Raw genomic sequence first — 20,372 nt, 5'->3', positions numbered from 1 at the left:
CTGACTTTGCATATTGCACTTCCATTCTTTCATAGTATTTCATTGCACCTCGTGCATCTCACTGAAGTCTTGCTTTTTGTGTCTTGAGATATCTCAGTGGTACTTACATGTATGGTTTGCACTTCAGTTTTGGATTGAGTTTGCAGGGATTTGCAGATTTAGACTGGGCTAAACCAAGATATCTGAAAGTCCCGTAGTGGGCATATATTCTCTCTCGGATTAGCTCGTATTTCTTTGGCTAGCCATAAGTAGTCCATGGCTGCAACTTCTTCCATGGAAACAGAGTATAGAGCTCTCTATGATGCCACATGTGAACCATCAACCATTGGTCCTTCCTCATTGAGATGCAGTTTCCTTTGGACTCTCCTACCCCATTTTCATTGACAACCAAAGTGCAGTTGCTATTGCAGGGAGCCCAGTTGTATCCCCCAAGACGAGGTATATGGGAGTGCATCTCCACTTCTCCATAGAGCAGGTTGAGTTGGGAACTATTTGGCTCCAATTTGTCCGATCTGCATAGAATCATGTTGGCCTCCTCATGAAGGCCATCAATCAATTGACGCTCTAGCACTTGCGTGACAATATTGGTATAGGTGCTTTCCCCTCAACATTGAGTTAGGGGGCAGGTCTTGGCTCTTGTTCCAGCATTGGCATTAAGTTGGCAAGAGGAGGATTGCATCCTTTTTGTTGTGTATATCTCTTGATCAATTTGCCCTCCCATTTGTGCACAGATATTCATACTTATTGTAAAAAGGCACTTGTTGCATGAGACTCTTGTGAGGGCATCGCTCAAGGGGACTCGATCACGTGTGTGCTTGCATATGTCCTTTGCATACTCATCGTGTTTATGTTTTGTGCATTTGGAAGCATGGACACTTGTGTTTATGAGCTCTTTCTCAAGTGAGACACCATGCATTCTCTTTAACCCTCTACACTTTCAAGTGAGGCTCCCAAGCATGATCTCGGATTGTCACCACTAGATTATCACCACCCTCCCCATCCCATACTTCGGCTTTGACACCCTTGTGGATGGTTTGTGTTAGGGCCTGGATTCCACCATATGTTTGCTATTTTATACCTTAGTATTTGTGTGCATGTAGGCTTGAAGGTTCATCATATGTAAAGCAGCCTCAGACCGGTGTGTCCTGTGTTTTTGTTATGTCTCTGTGGAGGCATAACAGTTTGGATAGGTTTCCTATTGACAAACATGTGAGTCGACCATTCTCTTTTCCCTAGACATTCATGAAAGAAGATTTGGGTATAAAACATCAAAAGAAACAAAAAAAAAAACAAATATGTGGGCTTGTGATGGAAGGTACCGTTGTCTCTAGAGTCTTGATAGGTTCTTGGGGAGTTAATGGGCACCTATTGATTAATGCTTGCTGCTTTGGGTTGGGACTTCTTGGGGTAAAATAGAGGCAATTTCTCATAACCTTTGCAGTCTTGGTAGACCCTTGTACAGCCAATGTGCACTATTTGTCTGATGCTCTAGTTGCTTTGGGGTGAGACCTCTTGGACGTAGCGCTTTGTGGCCCCTCTTGGCTAATGTTTCTTGTCTTGATAGGGGGTGTTAAGCAACAAGGGGTTTGTTAAAATTTAATCCCCTTTTTTCAACTCATTAAACATGCCCAAATCTCAAATATTAAATGCCCTAAAAGTGTCTAGGTGCCACCCTAGATAGTTGGTTGGCTCATATGTCTATAAAGAGGGATAGGTCCAGCCATATCTATTGTTTGCTATGACCTCCAACAGCTGTGTTTTGCTGATCAGCAGACCACTCTATTGCTGCCCAGCTACAACTGAGTTGTCACCCTATTGCCTCAACCTTCTCTAGTTGTAGGCAACCTATTAACAGGCATTTGTGAGGAGTTTAAGGATTAGATCTGCTGCGTTTTGCTGCCATTTTGGCTACCTTGGCTGATGTCATCATCCATATAGTTTGCTATTGAAACCAACCTTCCTTCTTGGATAGGGTGACCTGATTAAGCACTAATATAGCAAGCATAGAATTTATATAAATTGAAATACAAATGATACTAATCAATCTTGGACATTGAACACTTGATTGACCAGAAAAACTAGTGGCCCTTGCAATATTTCTCAACTTATATTGCATTTACATGAAAATGAAGAATGAGATAATTTACCTACTTCAAAATGGCCTTGAGATGAAGAAAGTGAAGGACAAGAAGGGGGGAAAACTTAGAGGTGGTGGAATTAACCTTTTGTATTCTTCACCTTTCTTAGAGTTCAAAAACAAAGGTTTGTCTTCTTCATTAGGACTAATGAACCAATATCTTGATTGCATGGTTCCTTCTTCATGCAAATCACCAAAATCTTCTAGAAAAGAGAAAGTGGAATCAAAAGATTGAGAAGTATGAAAGTGCATACTTGTCATGGGTGAATGGCATAGATGAGAGAGGCAAATAAGTGAATGGTGTGATTGTGGATGAAAGTGGTAGAGAAATAAATGGTTTATACTCTATACTTGTTTCCACGACAGGATGGCTAGTTCCTTGTGGAGCCTAAATCCTTTGTGCAAAATCTTTAGACTGGTGCACTAAATCTAAAGGGGGAAACTCAGATTTACCTTCAAGTTGTTGTTGAGCTGGATACATAAGAATGAGGTCATACTTAGCTCATGAGATCTCATAGGGTCTTTAGAATCCATGGTAGTCCGATGTTTGTCCCGGCCATATCGGAACCTTGCGGAGCAAGCTATGAGACCCACTCTTGATCATTTCTCAATGGCATCAATTTGACTCCAGAGAATGAAGTGGTGATCTAGTGTTTGAAGCCATCTTGCCCTCTTGTTGTTTTTGCTTGTGTAGAGAGCTTTTAGATTAAAGGCCTAGGTTTCTTCAAAGAGTACCTAGCTTTGATGCCATGTAAAGAAATTTCCTAACACAAACACAAATACAATCATATGACAAGCACAAATTGATAAGTGAACATAGTTAGGGTAGGGGTAACTCAGAGATAATGAACACAATGAATAAGAAATTGAATGAATGTGAATAATACAATGCTTAATGCAGCAAATACTCTATGTAGTGAATAAATATTGACTCGTGAACTCTCGTGTCTCGAGGATCGGGGCAAAGAGTATGGATCCGAAAATGTAGCAAGGCAATCTCCAAAGACATCTAACAACAATGAATGCAGCTTTGATACCATGTAAAGAAATTCCCTAACACAAAAACACAAATACAATAGTAGGACAAAGCACAAACTGATAATAGAACATAGTTAGGATTGGAGTAACGCAGAGACAATGAACATAATTAATAAGAAATTGAATGAATGTGAATAATACAATGCTCAATGCAGCAAACACACTATGTAGTGAATAAGTATTGACCCCAGAACTCTCGTGTCGAGGACGGGAGCAGCGAGTATGAGCTGGAGAGTGTGTCGTATCCCGATGGCTCTTGAAATGCAGCAAGTTAGCCTCCAAAGATGTTTGACTGCCAGTGAATGCAGCTCTAATATCATGTAAAGAAATTTCTTAACACAAAACACAAACACAATCGTATGACAAAGCACAAATTGATAATAGAACACCGTTAGGGCTTGGGTAACTTAGGGACAATGAATACAATGAATAAGAAATTGAAAGAATGTGAATAATACAATGCTCAATGTAGCAAACACACTATGCAACGAGTAAATATTGACCCTTGAACTCGTGTTTGGAGGGCTGGGAAAGAGAGTATGAGCTGGAGAGTATGTTGTACTTTGACGGATCCCAAAATGTAGCAAGGCAGCCTTCAAAGATGTTTGATAGCAGCGAATGCAATAGTGTAGATGCCGGATCTGGGTCAAATAGCAGCTACACAAAGGCTGAAAATGTAGCCTCTAGGGTGCAATCAACAAACAATATGACTTCAGGAAGTTCAAGATGCAGTAGAAAGTGTTTGTGACAACTGATGGAGATCAAACGTAGCTAGTTTAGTGTCGTTAGCAGGCTAGGGATGGTGCAAACATAGCAAACGTAGCTTATAATAGGTCACCAGGTTGTAAATGCAACATCTAGCTGAAACCAGCCTTCCTTCTTGGAAAGGGTGGTAATTCCCTGATCAAGCACTTAATTACAATAATCAACAAATAAGCAAATTGAAATGTGTAATTCACCTTAATAATCTTGGACAATAAACACCTGGTTGGTCCCAAAATTGGTGTCCCTTTCGGCATTTCTTTAATTTTAATTGCTAATGGATTGAGTACAAGTTGAGATTCCATAATCTTCTTGCTGATCCAAAAGCCCCTTGTTGTACATATAATCAACAAGCAATTTGGACCAATGGCCCCTTGATTTTTACGGAGGAATTACACAAATGAAACCATCAATTGGCCAAATGTTGCCCCACTTTACAATGGATGGCTTGGCATCTGAAATTCCTGTCGATTCCACGAATTTCAGGTACTGATTTTAGTGTACGATGCCTTCTCTTGTTGTCCCGAGGTGGCTGCTAAACTCTAATTTTTGCAGAAATTTAGGATTCATAACAGAAATCTCTCTACTATCCACCAAATTTGGTTAAGATCTACTCAAAATGGCTGAGAAATGCCAAGATCTCCTAAGAGTGGGTTGGAGAAGGTGAGGGAAAGCCAAGATGAGAGAGAGATTTGATTTTCTTCACGAGAAAACCCTGAATTCTACCTGCTACCAGCTCTAGCCTGTATTCAATGTAGCCATCTCTATTGGCAGACATCTCCAAAATGTTGTTACCTAATCAACAATGCTATTGCTAGCCCTTGAAAGGTGACTCCTTGCTGTCCCTTGCTTGTTGAGGCCGTTAGATGGCTATCTTTTGCAGCAAATTGCTGTTCTCTGATCAGAAAATGGACTAATAGCTCTCTCTCCCCCTCTTCCAAGTTGGAAACTAACAGAATGGTTGAGATTCAACCCCCAAAAACGTTTTCTTAGTTGGCATGGCATTTTTATCAAGTGGTAGCCTTTTAAATCCATTTTCTAGTATTATCCAACTATTTAATTAATTTTTAGAATTGAATATTCTTGAAAATTAATTTCAGCCCTTCCAACCCTACCCAAAATTAAATGTGTCCATTCATAATTAAGTTGGCTAGGCCATTTGCAACCTCGAGTGGTTCCCAACCTTTGTTGACCTTTAGACTAGCATTAACTATTTAATTAATGTTAGTTCCTAGTGTCACCATTGACACCTATTGGCCAAATAATTGTCCCAGGGTCAAAATTGACACTAATTGACTCCCAAAGCGCCGTTGGCATAACTTATTACAACTTTGGCTTTCAATATCCACTCCATCCTCGAGATCCTTGGCTTGTTACTATGAAATAATTACCATGTGCATTACATATGCTAAACATCCTTGCACATTGGATTAATAACTTAATCAAAAGTTATTAACAAGATTAAAGCATCTCAAAATTTCACGTCCTTGTGACAGACCTTTTCCTTGAAATCCCTACAATCGTCCTCAATTGCACTGCATTGTGCCAAAATAAAAGCATATTGCTACCTTAGAATTTCCATAAGGCATAACAGTCATAACATTGGCCATTGTTGTCTAACAATGCTATATGTCCCAAAGCTTACTGAAAATTTCCAGCTTGCATAAACATCAAATAATACTGAGAAATAGTCTAGAATTGTTTCTAGAAACGCATTGGATGCATCCATAACTCATGTTTCTCAATTATTTTCACTTTAGAACCATAGGAAAGCATATTCTCAGTGTAAATCATAGTTGAAATTGTCAATGGCATTTACTAACATGCTGCTGTCCATGGAACTAGGTGTAAACCATTGAAAACTTAGCATAATCTGATCATAAACTGATCACTTGCTGATCAAAGAAGTGACCACAAATTGTTGTAAATGTGACCCCGAACTGATAACAAATTGATTGTAAAAACTGATTAGTAACTAATGCAAAAGTGATCCCAAAACTAACCATAAATAGTTCTCAAATTGATAAAAAACTGAGTTGAAACTGATCAGAATTTGATTTTAAAACTAAGTCAAAAGCTTATGCTAAATTAATCATGAATTGATCTCAAGCTGATGCAAAAGTATAGTCTTAGAGCCATGGTAACAAGCATACTCATTTGCATACATCTCGCAGTGACTAGTACATTGAGTAGTGACTTCATGGCAAACATACTGCTAGCACAATACCTTGGATGCATGTTGAATACGTTTGAGATCCACTATATACGAGAGCTATCCACAATTGGAGGAGTGGAAGTGCTACCTCCCCCTGAGCATTAGATAATACTTTGGATCCCTTCTCTAATGAAGCTGATTAAGCTCGGGGCTCTAATTGAAAGGCATCTAGGTGAAGTTGTAACAACCGAGGATGATTTACCAAGTCATCCTCTTTCATTCATTTGGCATCCATTGGTGAATAATTCTAAAATATCACCAAGTATCTCTTGGAAACTTTACCTTTGACATTTCTTTCCTTGTATGCCAAAATCTGCTTGGGTACCAAAATCTCATCTAGCTCCTCAATCTCAGGCTGAATTTTAGTAGACATATCCTTTGGCACATCACCACGAAAAGACCTTAATAAACTAACATGAAAGACATTGTGTATTTGTCAATGTGGAGGTAATTTCAGCCAATATGCCACATCGCTAATCTTCTTCAACACTTGGAAGAGCCCACAATATCTTATACTTAACTTCAGATATAGTTTTTCTCTTCCTTTTATCTTTTTCAGCCTTACCTTTTTAAAATGCAACAATACATAATCGCCCTTTGCAAACCGCAAAGCATGTCTGTGACAATTAGCCACCCTCTTCTGCTTTTCTTGTGATATTTGAAGTGCATATTTATTCTTTGCATAGGTTGCATCCAAGTTTTCCACATAACAGTGAGCCTCAAAGATCTTATCCTTAATTTGCAAGATAGGTGGTATCTTCTTGCCACCCTCAACTACCTCAAATGGAGCTTTGCTAGTGGAGCTAGCTGTGACGGTTAGCTACCCTCTTTTGCTTTTCTTGTGATCTTTGAAGTGCATACTTTATCTTTGCATAGGTTGCATCCAAGTTTTCCACATAACAGTTAGCCTCAAAGATCTTATCCTTAATTTGCAAGATAGGTGGTATCTTCTTGTCACCCTCAACCACCTCGAATGGATCTTTGCTAGTGGAACTATGCACTGTGTTATTGTAAGCAAACTTAACCAAGGGCAAATACTGCTCCCACCATGTCTTGTGGTTTGAAACATAGCACCTCCAAAAATCTAACACTGGAATTTTACTTTCTCAGACTAACCTTCTGTTTGCGGATGGATGGATGATGAGAATTTTAGGTTGGTGCCCATGTTCTCAAACAACCCCTTCTAGAATAAAATGGTCGTCTGAGGGTCTCGATCACTAATGATCAACTCTTGCATACCATGACACTTAAAGATGTGTTGCAAAAACAATCGTGCCATATGATTAGTCTTTATTTTCTCCCTCACTAGAATGAAATGGGCTTGTTTGCTAAACCTGCAAATGATAGTCCATATTCCATCATTCCCTCTAGGTGTCCTAGAAAGCTAAAAAATAAAGTCCATTGCAATGCTTTGCCAAGGCCTATTTGGAATAGGCAAGGGTTGTAATAAACCCGATATCTTTTGCCTATCACGCTTTATCTTCTGACATACAATGCATGTCCTGACAAACTATTCTACATCATGCCTCAAAGCTGGCCACTAAAAGAAACGCTCCACTACCTTGACCGCGGTATCAATACCTCTATGTCCTGCATATGGAGAAGCATGACTTTTAGTGATAATTTTAGGCCTTAACTGCTTTGTGACACACAATTGTCCATGCATCATCAGAAATCCATCTCTTAGCATAAAGTGCTCATGCCTTTGGCCATTGCAAAGCTGATCATAAACATTAGCAAAGTTTGAATTAGCAACATATTGCTCTTTCATGGCATCTAACTCAGTGTGATAAACCATGTTGATGGCTGAAATTTGTGGCTTACGTGACAATGCATCAGCCACAACATTCTTTTTACCATCAATATGTACAATTTGAAAATGAAACATAGAGAGAAAATTTGCTTGTGTCATATGCTTCTATGACAACTTTGTTTGCGTGAGAAAACACCTCAAAGTCTGATGGTTTGTTTGCATTGTAAAATCAGCCCTCAACAAATAATGTTTCCACGTAGACAATGCATAAATTACAACGAAGGTCTCTTTCTCATAGACCTGCAAATTCTTTTCTGCACTGTGGAGAATTCGGCTCTCATAAGCCACAACTTGGCTCCTGCATAAGAATAGCCCCAATGCTGTTACCACATGCATCACACTAAACTTTGAATGACTTCCTTAGATCAAGCAACACAAGCATAGGATTTGAAGTCGGAAGGTGAGGGGGGAGAGAGTGAAGGTCAGCCTGTGGACAATGCACGGAGAACAAGTGTGCAAGGTGAGAGGATAGCGGAAGGCTGCAACAGCAGCAGGTGTCTGGGCACTGGTGTTTCATGGCATTTAAAGTTTTGCTTGTTTGTTCAACATCTTTTTTCAAAAAAAAGAAAGGGCAGCATGCTGTAGGATTGTGGTACTTGTATGTGTTCTTGACCTGTATTTTTCAAGAAAATGAAATGACAGAGCTTCTTTGTTTTATAGGACTGAGGAGGACAAATATGGCTCTCAAGCATCCAGGATTGAAAGACTAGAAGCACAAGTAAAAAAGATGGAACTAGAAAATTCAAGGAGCATATCTATAGAGCTGCATGATCAAGTGGTAAATATTTGATGGAATTTCTGCAAGTATAAAGAGCAACTGGAATATTCAAGAAGAATATTTGTTTAGTTGCATGGTCAAGTGGTAATTGCGCAATGCACATCATCAAGTCATAAACTGTGTAGTTCACATCTAAGGGTACATGTATTTGTTACTGGCTGGTAAGTATATTTGACTCCAAGCTTTCCACATAATTTTGCTTGGCATATTTGTGGGGGTGATTGTATTGCAGTTCACAAAGTGAGGAAGCTCTCTAAGAAACTCGCTGTGTGGATTGCATGATTACCAAAAATTATCAATGGGTTGCAACGCCCAAGCTATTCCACTACAAAGGCTATAGTTATGAAGATGGCTGATATGTGATGGAGTAGTTGGCCAAGGTTTAGAACAGCCAACTTAGCATAATGTTGGAAGAGAAATGGCGGTTCTTGTCCAAGTACCAAACCCTGATCTATAATCCCACCATGCAAGATCGTGAATTGGACAGGCAACAATATTTAGGTTTGGTTTTAGCTTCCAAAAATGACCAAGGTGACAAGTAGCAACATGAGAATGTCAAGCATCATCTTGAAGGGTGTTCATTATTGATTGGTGTTGCATTTTAATTCGAGTTAGTTTAATTTGTGTTAATGAACACACATATGTATTCCATGTTATCTAAGCTATGAATATGAAAGTTTGCAATGAGAGAGTCTGAGCATTGATGCAGAGGTCTTGTTGAGTGTGGCTATTCAAGAGGAGAGAAGTTTTGAACATGTAGATCAGTCTAGCATACGTGCCTATTATTATCAATATCTAAGAAAAGGCTTTGCAATGAAGGCATGGGAAGTATAGCCACATTATGGATTATATTCACCTTTTGGGAAGCTAGAGTTGTGTGCCTGACTACTCCATGAGGATCTGGTGATATTGCTGTTGGATTTTGAAGGATCTTGCAACAGAGTACACTATTTGGTGCTATTCTAGAGGACACCAAGGCCTGGGCTGTACCCCCAGCAAATCAGAGGGGTTTTGTCTCTTTATCTCTTTTGATATTCAAGTTTTGGTTATGGGTGCTTGGGAGCGTCAATTGAGCATTCCACGCTGTATTAAGGAATGTGAACTCCTACATGTGACATAACATTTTTTCTTCTGGTAGATCAAGGAAATTTTGACAGCAAATACTGGTACTCTTGAACAATAAAATATAAACTCTTCATAGTATTGTTGTGAATCATAAACTTTTTCATTGCAATATTGCACAGAGTCACAGGCAAATGGCTGATGAAGACTGAAGAGTATGAACAAGACAACATGACCATACCTTGTTGCAGGGTTCATGGAGGAGCACTTACTATTAATGGAACTGACAATATACAAGCTTCCACAAGGATTACACCTTTTGAATTGTCTATGTCAAGTATATCATCAACCGTGCCATCCACACCTCTACAGGCAGTGGCAGATTAGTTGATTACCAACTATTAAGTATGTTTATATAGGACATAGGAAGGGCTGAAGGAAGCAAGTGACACAAACCAAATAACTCAAACAAAATTTCAAAAATGCAAGCAGACAAGAAAGACTCTGAAGTAATTGAATAAATGCTGTAAATGATTGAATGTATGTGTAAGATGCTCAATGGTAGAACTGTCCAACAGCGGATGACTCATGGGGGAGTGGGCTGAAGCTTGAGGGAGTTCTTGGACAGTGACATCCACCAGAGACAGGTCACGAGGGCTGTAACCACCAGTCAGAGCTGAGATGATGCTGAAAATGACAGGGCGGCATGCTGAAAACCAAAATGTGGCAGCCTAGAAGGCTGGAACTGGTAAACACAGCAGTATACTGCCTGAAAATGATGGCAGATGGTCACACACAGCAGTAGAGACCTGGGAAACAGCTGGGAGAGATATATCTGATGTTGGGCAGCCTGCAAAAACACAAAACACAGGCCTGATCTGATTGCTTGATAGATTGGAAGCAGTTGCCAGGGGCAGGATGCTCTCGCCAAGCAGTATAACAGCGAATGCAGCAGCTAGTGCACCTCTTGTAGACTGGGTGGCAGCTGGTAGCAGTTTGCCAAGGGTTGGAAAGGGTGTAGCAATGGTTGGTTGAGGGCTGGACAGCCACTTGGTGGAGTATACTGATTGCTGAAATGAATAGGATGCTGAATGGCTGAGTGCAATATCTATTTATGGGTGAGGAATCAACCAAATTGGGAAAGTTTGCTTATGGCACATGGAAATCTTCTTAGCATAAAAGTTTGAGTTTTATGGCTGTTTAAAAGACCTAATTAAGGTTTAATGAGAAATGCTCCTTTTTTTAGCTTAACACGCCCCTCTCAGGCCCAAAACTAGAACTAGAAAGGGACTATAAGCATAGCTCACCCCGTGTATACCTTGACATGTCCCACCTCAAAGCAGGCAGGGTATTGGTCAATTGTCAATGGGTGCATGTTGGTTGCCCAAAATCTGTTGGAGATATGGTCATCCCCTGGACAGCAGCCATGTGTTAGATCATGTAGTATTCATGCATTTTCCAGTTTGTCAGAGGTTGTGTGCTGTATGTGCCATGTGGCAGTTTGTACAGGCTGTATAGTCATCGCTGGACTGCCATGTGTCAGCGCAGGGCAGGTTTGCACGTGTGTGAGTAATCGGACAAGCGCATGCAGTCGGCCATATTTCTGCACAGTAATGCTGCTGACCTGTACCATATTTTGTGCATATTTATATCTACCTACCTGCATACATTCAGTCACTTCAAATCGTAGATTTCCAGGCTGAGAGATCGTAGCAGACTTTGAGGGGTACAGCAGGGTGATATCATTGAGACGGAGATACACAGACATATGCATTGCGCTTGTGTACATATCTGCATTCTTTATTCAGAGTTCTTCATATTGCAGATCTTTTGTGTTCTTCTATCTCTTTCTCACTTTCTCTTCTCTCCGTGTTCACTCTATCTCTCAGTCTTGGTCGTATGCTTTTGTACTGGTGCACTCTGATAGAGTCTACCAAGACTATAGAGGCAATGGTTATCTTACCTTGGGAGTCCAAAGGGCCATCACAAAGAGGCCAAGGCATCAGACAAAGGGTGCTCGTCGGTTGCCCAATGGCTTACTAGGACTTGCAAAGGCAATATTAAGCCACTCTTTTTTTTGGGTTGAAGGAGTTGTGCCCATGGGGGAGATAAAAAGGATGGTTGGCTCACAAATCAGAAAATAGGCACTATGTACTTAGCCACCCGCAAGGGTATTGATGACAAAGTAAAGGGGTGAAGATGTTTGTACCGCTGGTGGAGACAACTTAGGATTTGCTGAAGGGTACTTTGCACAATGAGATGCATAGAGGAACATTACATGATGAGAATGTGCATGCAGCAAGGTGCCACTTGGATAGGGTTTCTCATGGGCGAAATTGTTCACTTCCCAAGTGCATTTACAACAATGATAATGATCATGCAATGCAAAGGGGATGAGTGCATAGGGCAGGGAAGTTGATGATGTCAAGGATAGTGCTGAAACTTGTAGTGTACCAAGTGAAGGGTAAGAATCTCCTATCAACCATGATGTTGATGCCTAAGGAGGAAGAGAAACTTGATGTTGGTCTTCTTGTGGTGCTGAGAACCATGATGAAGAATGAATATGAATCATCCTAGCTGGAAGAGCTAGGGAGAAGTAGGTGTCATGGTAGCATCAAGAGATGCTTGAAGATCTGCCTCAGGAGGCGAAACCTCCATATTGGTAGAAGAGTAAGTCTTTAGGGAACATGGAACAACAAAGGAAGAGTGAGCATCCCATGTCTTTAACCCAAGAAGGACTGGTGCAAATGTGCACGTTATCCCTAGATTGAAATACAAAATCAAAAGAGATTATAATTTACATACTAGAGTTTCATAGTGAGATGCTTCAACACCAAAAAACAACAAAGTAAACCTAAAATGAATAAGTAACAGAGTGATGAAAGGTGTGAATGCAGTAGAAGACAACTGAAAGAAAATTCTAGAGCAAAGTAGCCTAAGGACAGATTAGCCCATGAGTCCGACTCATTAGCTTGAGGAACTAAGAGTGCTAAGTATTGCTAGACTAGCCTAGTGTACCCTAAGGTTCCTAGAGGAGGGCGCTAGCCTAAGTGTGTGGCCACCATTGTGCACATCCATCAGCGGGTCTTTGCCAATGAAACTCATGGTGAGGTGGGGAAGTTGTCCTAGATAGAGGTGCATCATGAGAACCCAGAAGGGTTGGTAGAAGTGCTTGTGGTGAGAAACCTAATATAATGGGGTTGGTAGACCAATCAACCAAACCTTTATGTTAGAATTTGCGAATTCTATGGGTAGTGCCTAATGTTTTAGTTAGTTGGTTTGTAGTGTGAACACAACTACATTAATAAGTTGTGTCACCACTTCTAGAGTTAGTTCTAGAGTTAAATGAACTCTAGTTGAGTTAGGGATAGATCTAACTTAAGACCTAATGTACTTTCATTCTATAATACTAGTACTTGCATCTTTTGAGTGTGGAATTGCTGCCCACTCTTGCTCATTGTCTTGTGTTCACACACACACACACTCTCTCTCTCTCTCTCTCTCTCTCTTCCTCCATTTCCAACATTTGGTATCAGAATAGCTGCTACATGCAGATCCTATACAGCCACCGTTAGCTAGTGCCTCTCTGCCAAGGTTGTGCTGCAGTAAGCCAACATCCAGCCCGAAGAAGAGAAGTTATTGTTTTGAAGGAGGTGTTGCAAGTGTTTTCAGCCTGCACGCAGTCCCATACATAGTCTTGCATGCAACTGTGTACACACAACCTCTCTTAACCTTGTTTATATGTTCTTAGCCCTGCCCGCTATTTTCTCAGCCTTGCTCACCATTTTCTCAACCCTATTCACCATTTTTTGCAGATCCTAAACAGCCACCGTTAGCTAGTGCCTCTCTGCCAAGGTTGTGTTGTAGTAAGCCAATGTCCAGCCCGAAGAAGAGAAGTTATTGTTTTGAAGGAGGTGTTGCAGGTGTTTTCAGCCTGCACGCAGTCCCATACATAGTCTTGCATGCAATTGTGTACACACAACCTCTCTTAGCCTTGTTTATATGTTCTTAGCCCTGCCCGCTATTTTCTCAGCCTTGCTCACCATTTTCTCAACCCTATTCACCATTTTTTGTAGATCTAAGAAAAAATGCAAAACCCCTAATTTTTCAAATTTGGAGTTTTTCAAAATTTTTTGCAATTTCTCATTTGTCTTGCTCATCTCATACCTAATTTCGAATAAATTTTCAATTTCTCACACTCCACGCCAAGAAATTTGGGGATTTTTGGCCTACTTTTCCAATTTCTAAGATTTCTTGAAATTTTCTTTGAGGAAAGTTGGGGATTTTGCCCGATTTGAGTCCTCATGCATGAATCTCCACTAAAATTGCCAATATTGTGGGATTTCTTCGACATTGGTGCGAGAAATTTGGGGCTTCTTAATTTTTTAGCTTTGGCATGCATCATGAGGCAACTCTAGCTTCTAGTTATTATTGGCATGCGTACTATGGCAACATATTTGCAGAAATTTGGATTGTAAGGTAAAAATTTCTTCAATTTCTTTGAAATTTCGGGAAGAAATTTGGGGCTTTTGCCTTGCATGCATCCTACGTAGGAAATCAGCTGTACAACAACATTTCATTGCTACTTCAGTCAGATTGAATAGTAAATTTGGGGGAAATTCAAAAATTTTGGTGAGAGTCGGCATTAAATTTTTGGAATTTGTAATTTTGTGGTCATGCATTATGAGGTAGTTGTACTACAGTAGTATATAGCAATGCATTGTTGTTATTCTTGTGGTTGAGTGTTGATTTGGATGACATTGTGCACACTCTGGTATTTGTGTGACAGTTTTGGCACTTGTTTGACAATATAGGATTCAAAGGCTTAGGCACTTTCCTTGATAGCATTGTCAGTAAAAAGGGCCATCATTTCGCATATTCGGTCTTGCAAGACCTCAAAATCAGCACGGAACATACTTGAGCATATGTTTGCTGCCTGCAATGAGGCCAGGATCTCCTATTTTCACAGAGAGTTGGCAAATGTAAACATGTTGAGGGTGATAGCATGACGATCACCTTCCTGATATACCAGATTTGCATGAGCAGTTGCTCAATGTTGATGAGATTATTCAAGATGCTGCACACTGAGATATGCACATATTAGCTGTTGCGTGAAACATGATGCAAAAGGGTGGTTGAATTAGTTGGTTGAAAATTAATGTTTGATTTTGTGTCAAGTACGGGAGGTAGAGTATTGGTATGCACAAATGCTACAAATTTCAAGGCACTGTCATGCAGCATGTAAAGATGGTTGATGGTTACAGGTAGCATGATCAAAGCTGACTCAGCTTCTCCATCATTATGATATATTTTTCAATACCAAATTATCTCACTTTTCCAAGCTTACACATCATGCCTTACAAGCTTATTGCAATGGTCTTAGAGCACTTGCCAAGGAAAGGTGCCAGAGTTCAGTACACCTTTAGCTGTTTAGTTTTAGTTGTAATGATACTTCAGTATCTAGAATGTAAGATATCATCATCTTTAAAAAGCAGCTCACTGCATCTCATCTTTATATGCAGGTTAGCAGGTTGAAAATGGAAATAGATGGAGCCCGATATCAACTACAACAGTCAGCAGGAAAGCTTGACGAGAAGGATGCTTTGCTCACTGATTTGAAGAGGGAGCTGTTAATAAAACAGCAACATCTTTACAAGAAGGTCAGTTTGGACTGCACTTAAACATTAAGTCTATTCTTAAGTTGCAGAATGTGAAGATTTTATCAAGCCTCTTGTGAAAGTTTCATGTGCTTCAGAATTATCTAAAAGATCCTGCACTTAAAAACCAGGTTCAAGATCTGTCGAGTGAAGTGGCCAGAAGAATAACAGCTGAGGACCTGAATGCTGCTCTTAAGGCGAGTCTGATACAGATGGAAAACATGCTGAAGATGATGCAAAATCGTGTTGAATCCCTTGATAGTATTCTGAAGGAGAAAGAAAGGAAAATTGCAGTGCTGCAAGAGGGATGGCACAAAGGGCAGAAGGATTCAGAAACTCAAGAAAAGGTCAAGCTACTAGAGAGTGTTGTTCACAGGCTTGAAGATCATGTCAAAGATCTTGCCAATGATTCGATCAGAAGAGCAGAAGTGGAGGAAATGAGAGATTGCAACATGGAGACTCTGGTTCAAATTGAGAGAGATGTGAAACATATACATGATCTTGTAACTTCATTTAGTAAAGATTTGGGGGATAAGGAAAATGTGATTGAATTATTGCAAGAGGAGCTGAACATTTTAAAAACAGAACAAAATCCAGAAAGCTTGAACTTTAAGAGTGATCTTTTTGCTGTGCAAAAGATACAGAGGGATCTCCTTTCAGAAGAGCCATCGCTGGGTTTGAGAAATGTGGTGAATAAACTGACTATATTAGAGGAATTGTGTAAGCAAGAGAAGGTTCATCAAATTGAATCAGACAGCAAGATCAGATTAATTGAAAAAGAAGTACTAGGTTTTGCTCAAAAGCTTACAGATGCTGAGGTGCAGAGACAGGTTTTGTTTGATGATGTTAAAGTATTAGTCAAAGAGATGTTCAAAGATTTCCAAAAGGAATTCATTGATGAGTTTAAAGCTGCCAGTTCAAGTCAGACTTCCACTGCAACAGAGTCAAACATGGAGCTTGTTCAGAACAGAGATGTTATGCAATCAGCATCTGTATGGTCAAGTACTGAACAGGAGTTTCTGGAAGGAACACAATCAACAGAGGAAAGGGCTGCTTCCCTAGAGATTTTCTTTTCAGCCATGGGCCAACTTATACGACAAGAAATTGAGAGGATTCATGATACTTCCACAAGGGATTCAACCCAGTCCAGCTTGAAGACATCTGGAGTGGATTCTGAAAATCTTTCTGAGCAATTACGGTGTGATGCACAAGGTCAAAGTGGGAATCATCACGGTAATCATGACACTTACAGCTCTTCATGCACTGTGCTTCAACATGATTTTCTTAGTCTTTTGAGGAAGAAAGGTTATTGGTGTTTTTCTTATTTTTGTTAAGGATAGTTTTTGTAAATGGATGATGATTGCAATAGGTGTTGTTTAATGACAATATTTCTTGTGAAGGGGTTTGTCCCTTTTTAAATAGTCTGTCAATACGAGAATGGATATTGTAAGATGGTCTGTCCTCTTGACTTCATTTTTTGAAGTGTCATGGTTGAATGAGGAGAGAGTTTTCAAGTAACTACTCTCTTCAATCTGTAGAGGACAGATGTCCCTTTTAGATGGCATCAAGAAAGCTCATTGTGAACAGGAACTTAAGAAGTTAAGCCAAAGGACTGAACCACTTTGTTGCATATTGTACGAGGGCCATTATGGGTGGTCCTTGGAGATGTTGAAGATTATCACAAAGTGCAAAACGTGTCTGATATCTTCTAACAAAACGAGTTTGTGTGCTACTGATCAGCATTGCCAAGGCTTTGGGCAATATTTACAGAAGCTTGATTGCTTACTGTTGCTGGATCTCTTACTTTTCGTGGAGCTTCATGGATTGTGGAACAAAAAATTTGATGGGTTGCCGTTCCGAACCTACACCAACAAGCAACAAGCAACTAAATGCCAGATGCTGTGGGAACAGAAATAATTTTTAGAATGCTGCAAGTGAATGTCCGGCACCATAGTTACCAGGAACGGGGAACGGGAACGGGAACGAGACCCCCCGGAACGGGGGGAACGCCCAAAGTGAGGGAATGGGAACGGAGGGAACGGTGTGTGTGTGTGTGGAGAGAGAGAGAGAGAGAGAGAGAGAGAGAGAGAGAGAGAGAGAGAGAGAGAGAGAGAGAAGGTGGGCGACAGGCGGGAGAAGCTCGCGGGCAACAGGCGGAAGATGCAGGCGAGTCGTGACGGCCTACAGGTGGACGGGAGCAGGCACGGGAGTAGCGGGCGACAGGTTTTTTTTTAAATTTAAAAATTATCTTGCTGGAACGGCCGTTCCAAATAGGGAACGGTAGGAACGGCCAGGGAACGGGCTAGGGAACGGGAGGAAACGTTTCGCCAGCATTTCTTGGGCTCATACCTCCTGGAACGCGTTAATCCGTTCTTATGCGCTGGAACGGGCGTTCCTTGTCTCTATGTCCGGTACACTTATAAAACTAGTACCTAGATCAAGAATGCAACAAGGACTTGTGAGGAATTGCTAGTGTTTGTGCAGAGAAAGCATAGGTGTATGAACACAAACTAACAAATGAACATACTGAGCATGCTAGGTTTGCAGAGAATGTTGAAATGAAACTCAATGAATAAACTGAGCATGCCAGGTGTGATAGCACATGGCTGTCCAACAGCCATTGTCTCTCATGTTTTGTCCTTAAGGACGGACCCTAAATGTAGCAAACCCTTGACACTTGATGCCAGATCTGATCAAGGTAGCACAAGCAAGTACAATAGTAGAGAGTGCCAAGATAATGCTAGGGTTTGCATTGAGGAAACACATGTACGATCAAGACTGAAACACAAAGACTCAGATAGAGACAAGCAAAACTTAAACCTTAAACGCAAAATGAATAATGCAAAAACTCAAAACTCAAACACAGAGAGAAGAAACTTTGAAGTGAATGAATGCTGTAAATGAATGTTGTGAATGAATGTAAGAGTGTACAGAATGCCCAAGGACAAAGCAATGGAGTGCCAGAGTGTGACGTCCACCGGAGAGGGATCTCAAGTGTTGTAACCACCAATTGGAGATGAGAGAGTGCTGAATAATGAAGGGCAGTAGGCTGGTCACCAAAACATGGCAGTGGAAGACTGAAATCTGGTAAACGCAATATTGCACCACCAAAGGAAGTTTGAAAATTGATAACCTGAGGTAGAGAATTGCTAGAGGACAATAGGAGAGGTGTTTGTTGATGTAGACGACCTGCTGGACAACAAAAATGTAGGTATTGCAGCAATCACTTGGTGGGAGGGATGGCAGCAGCTTGTTACCTGGCACGAGATGCTGAAAACGTAGGTTGATCAAGTGCTATGATGACACAGCAAATGGAGGCCTCCAAATAGCAAGGTGATGGTTGAAAACAAGCCAAGTAGGATAGTGATGAGTTGCAGTCGGTGACGGTTGGACAGCAAATGGTAGGTGGCTGATGGCTGAAATTTGCGCAGTAGAGTGAGAAACTTGCACAAAAGGATGAGGGTGAATGGTGGGCAGCTTGTCTATTTATAAATGTTGAAGGGTACCCCAAAAAATTATGGTTTTGGGGACCATTGAAACTTTCTCAAACCATGTACCAAATTTGTGTTTTTCATTAATTAAGTATGTTTTGGGGTTGTTTAAAAATGCTAATCAACTGGAAAGCTTGTTTTGGCTCAACACCCCTTGTTAAGCCCAAAATTGAGCCTAAAAGGGAAGGTTGATAATGTTTATCCCAAGGTATCCAATCCCAAACAGCCAAGATATCGAACAAAGGGTGCACGTTGGCTACTCAATGGCCTATCATGACTATAGAGGTGATGGTTATCTTACCAAGGGAGTCCAAGTGGTTACCCTAGAGAGGATAGGGCATTGCACAAAGGGTGCTTGTTGGCTGCCCAGTGGCCTATCAAGCCTTACAAAGATGGATGGAACCACATTGAAATTTTTTTATAAAAAAAGTGGTGAAAATGTAATTTTAGGGGTGGCAGTTGATTAAGTAACAGTGACCCAAAAGATGAGAGTAGGGATGATACATCCAATACATCATAAAATAATACAAGCTTATCTAACCACTTGAGAATGCCAGTAATGAAGGAAAGGGTTATGAAGTATCATGGGAAGAAGGATGGTGGTGTATGTAATTCATCGATGGAAATAGCTTAGGATCCATTTAGTGGTGCTCTGTACAATGGGATGCATAGTATGCTATATGGTGAAGAATGCTCATGCAATTGGTGTCACTTGAATAGTGTCCCTTCTTGTAGGAAAATTGTTCACTTGCCCAAGCACCGTAATACAAAGATGATGAAATCGCACAATGCATAGAGGAAGGTACAATAGGGGGAAGGCTGATGTCGAAGAGAAGTGTTGAAACTTGTAGAATACCAAGAAGGGTAGAAACTCCCTCTCAACGTGGATGTTGATGCCAAAGAAGAAAAAGGAGCTTAAGGATGTCACCAATCGGTCTTCATGTGGTGTCGAGAACCATGTGAATGAAGATGATGAGGCATCCCTATTGTAAGAGCAAGAATAGCAGTCACTGCCATGATAATAGTAAGATAGATGCTACATGATCCATCGTGGGAGGAAAAGCCTCCTTGCTAGTAGAAGAGCAAAACACCAAGTCGATGGAACCATGAAAAAAACGGCATGCATATCCTATCTTTAGCCCAAGAAGGAGTGATGCAAGCCTGTAGGTTAGCCCTAGCCCTACATTGAAATACAAAACCCTGCAAAAGAGAGAAAAAATCTACAAGCATAGAGGTGAGTAGTGAGATGCTCCAAAAAATAAATCTGAAAATAAAAGATAGCAAAGCTAAGTGTAATGCAATGAGTACGTAAGTATGTAGCAAAAGTCTAAAAAGGGTAAGGCTAAGTGTGTGGCCACCATCACGTACGACGAGGTGGAGAAGGGGTCCTAGAAGGTGCAATAGATGTCTTAGGAATGG

General features: G+C 40.6%; 1 protein-coding gene across 4 annotated transcripts in view; it reads left to right on the top strand.

Moving 5' to 3' along the window:
• LOC148011662 (uncharacterized) overlaps positions 1-20,372 on the top strand; it is a 66,426-nt gene that overhangs the window by 3,926 nt on the left and 42,128 nt on the right. For all 4 annotated transcript variants that reach the window (XR_015689362.1, XR_015689361.1, XM_087670645.1 and 1 more), the window contains exons 6-8: positions 8,626-8,743; positions 15,328-15,465; positions 15,594-16,695. Coding sequence is in view for 2 of the 4 variants with exons in the window: in XM_087670645.1 (XP_087526771.1) it covers positions 8,626-8,743; positions 15,328-15,465; positions 15,594-16,695 (1,358 nt within the window). In the remaining 2 variants the exon portion in view is untranslated. The remainder of the gene's footprint in view (positions 1-8,625; positions 8,744-15,327; positions 15,466-15,593; positions 16,696-20,372) is intronic.

The sequence above is a fragment of the Lygodium microphyllum genome, chromosome 28 (assembly GCF_053477565.2).
Source record: "Lygodium microphyllum isolate KBCC chromosome 28, Lygodium_microphyllum_v1.1.10, whole genome shotgun sequence".
Lineage (NCBI taxonomy): Eukaryota > Viridiplantae > Streptophyta > Polypodiopsida > Schizaeales > Lygodiaceae > Lygodium > Lygodium microphyllum.
The sequence above is the reverse complement of the archived record's forward strand: the minus strand, read 5'-3'. Positions and strand labels throughout refer to the sequence as shown.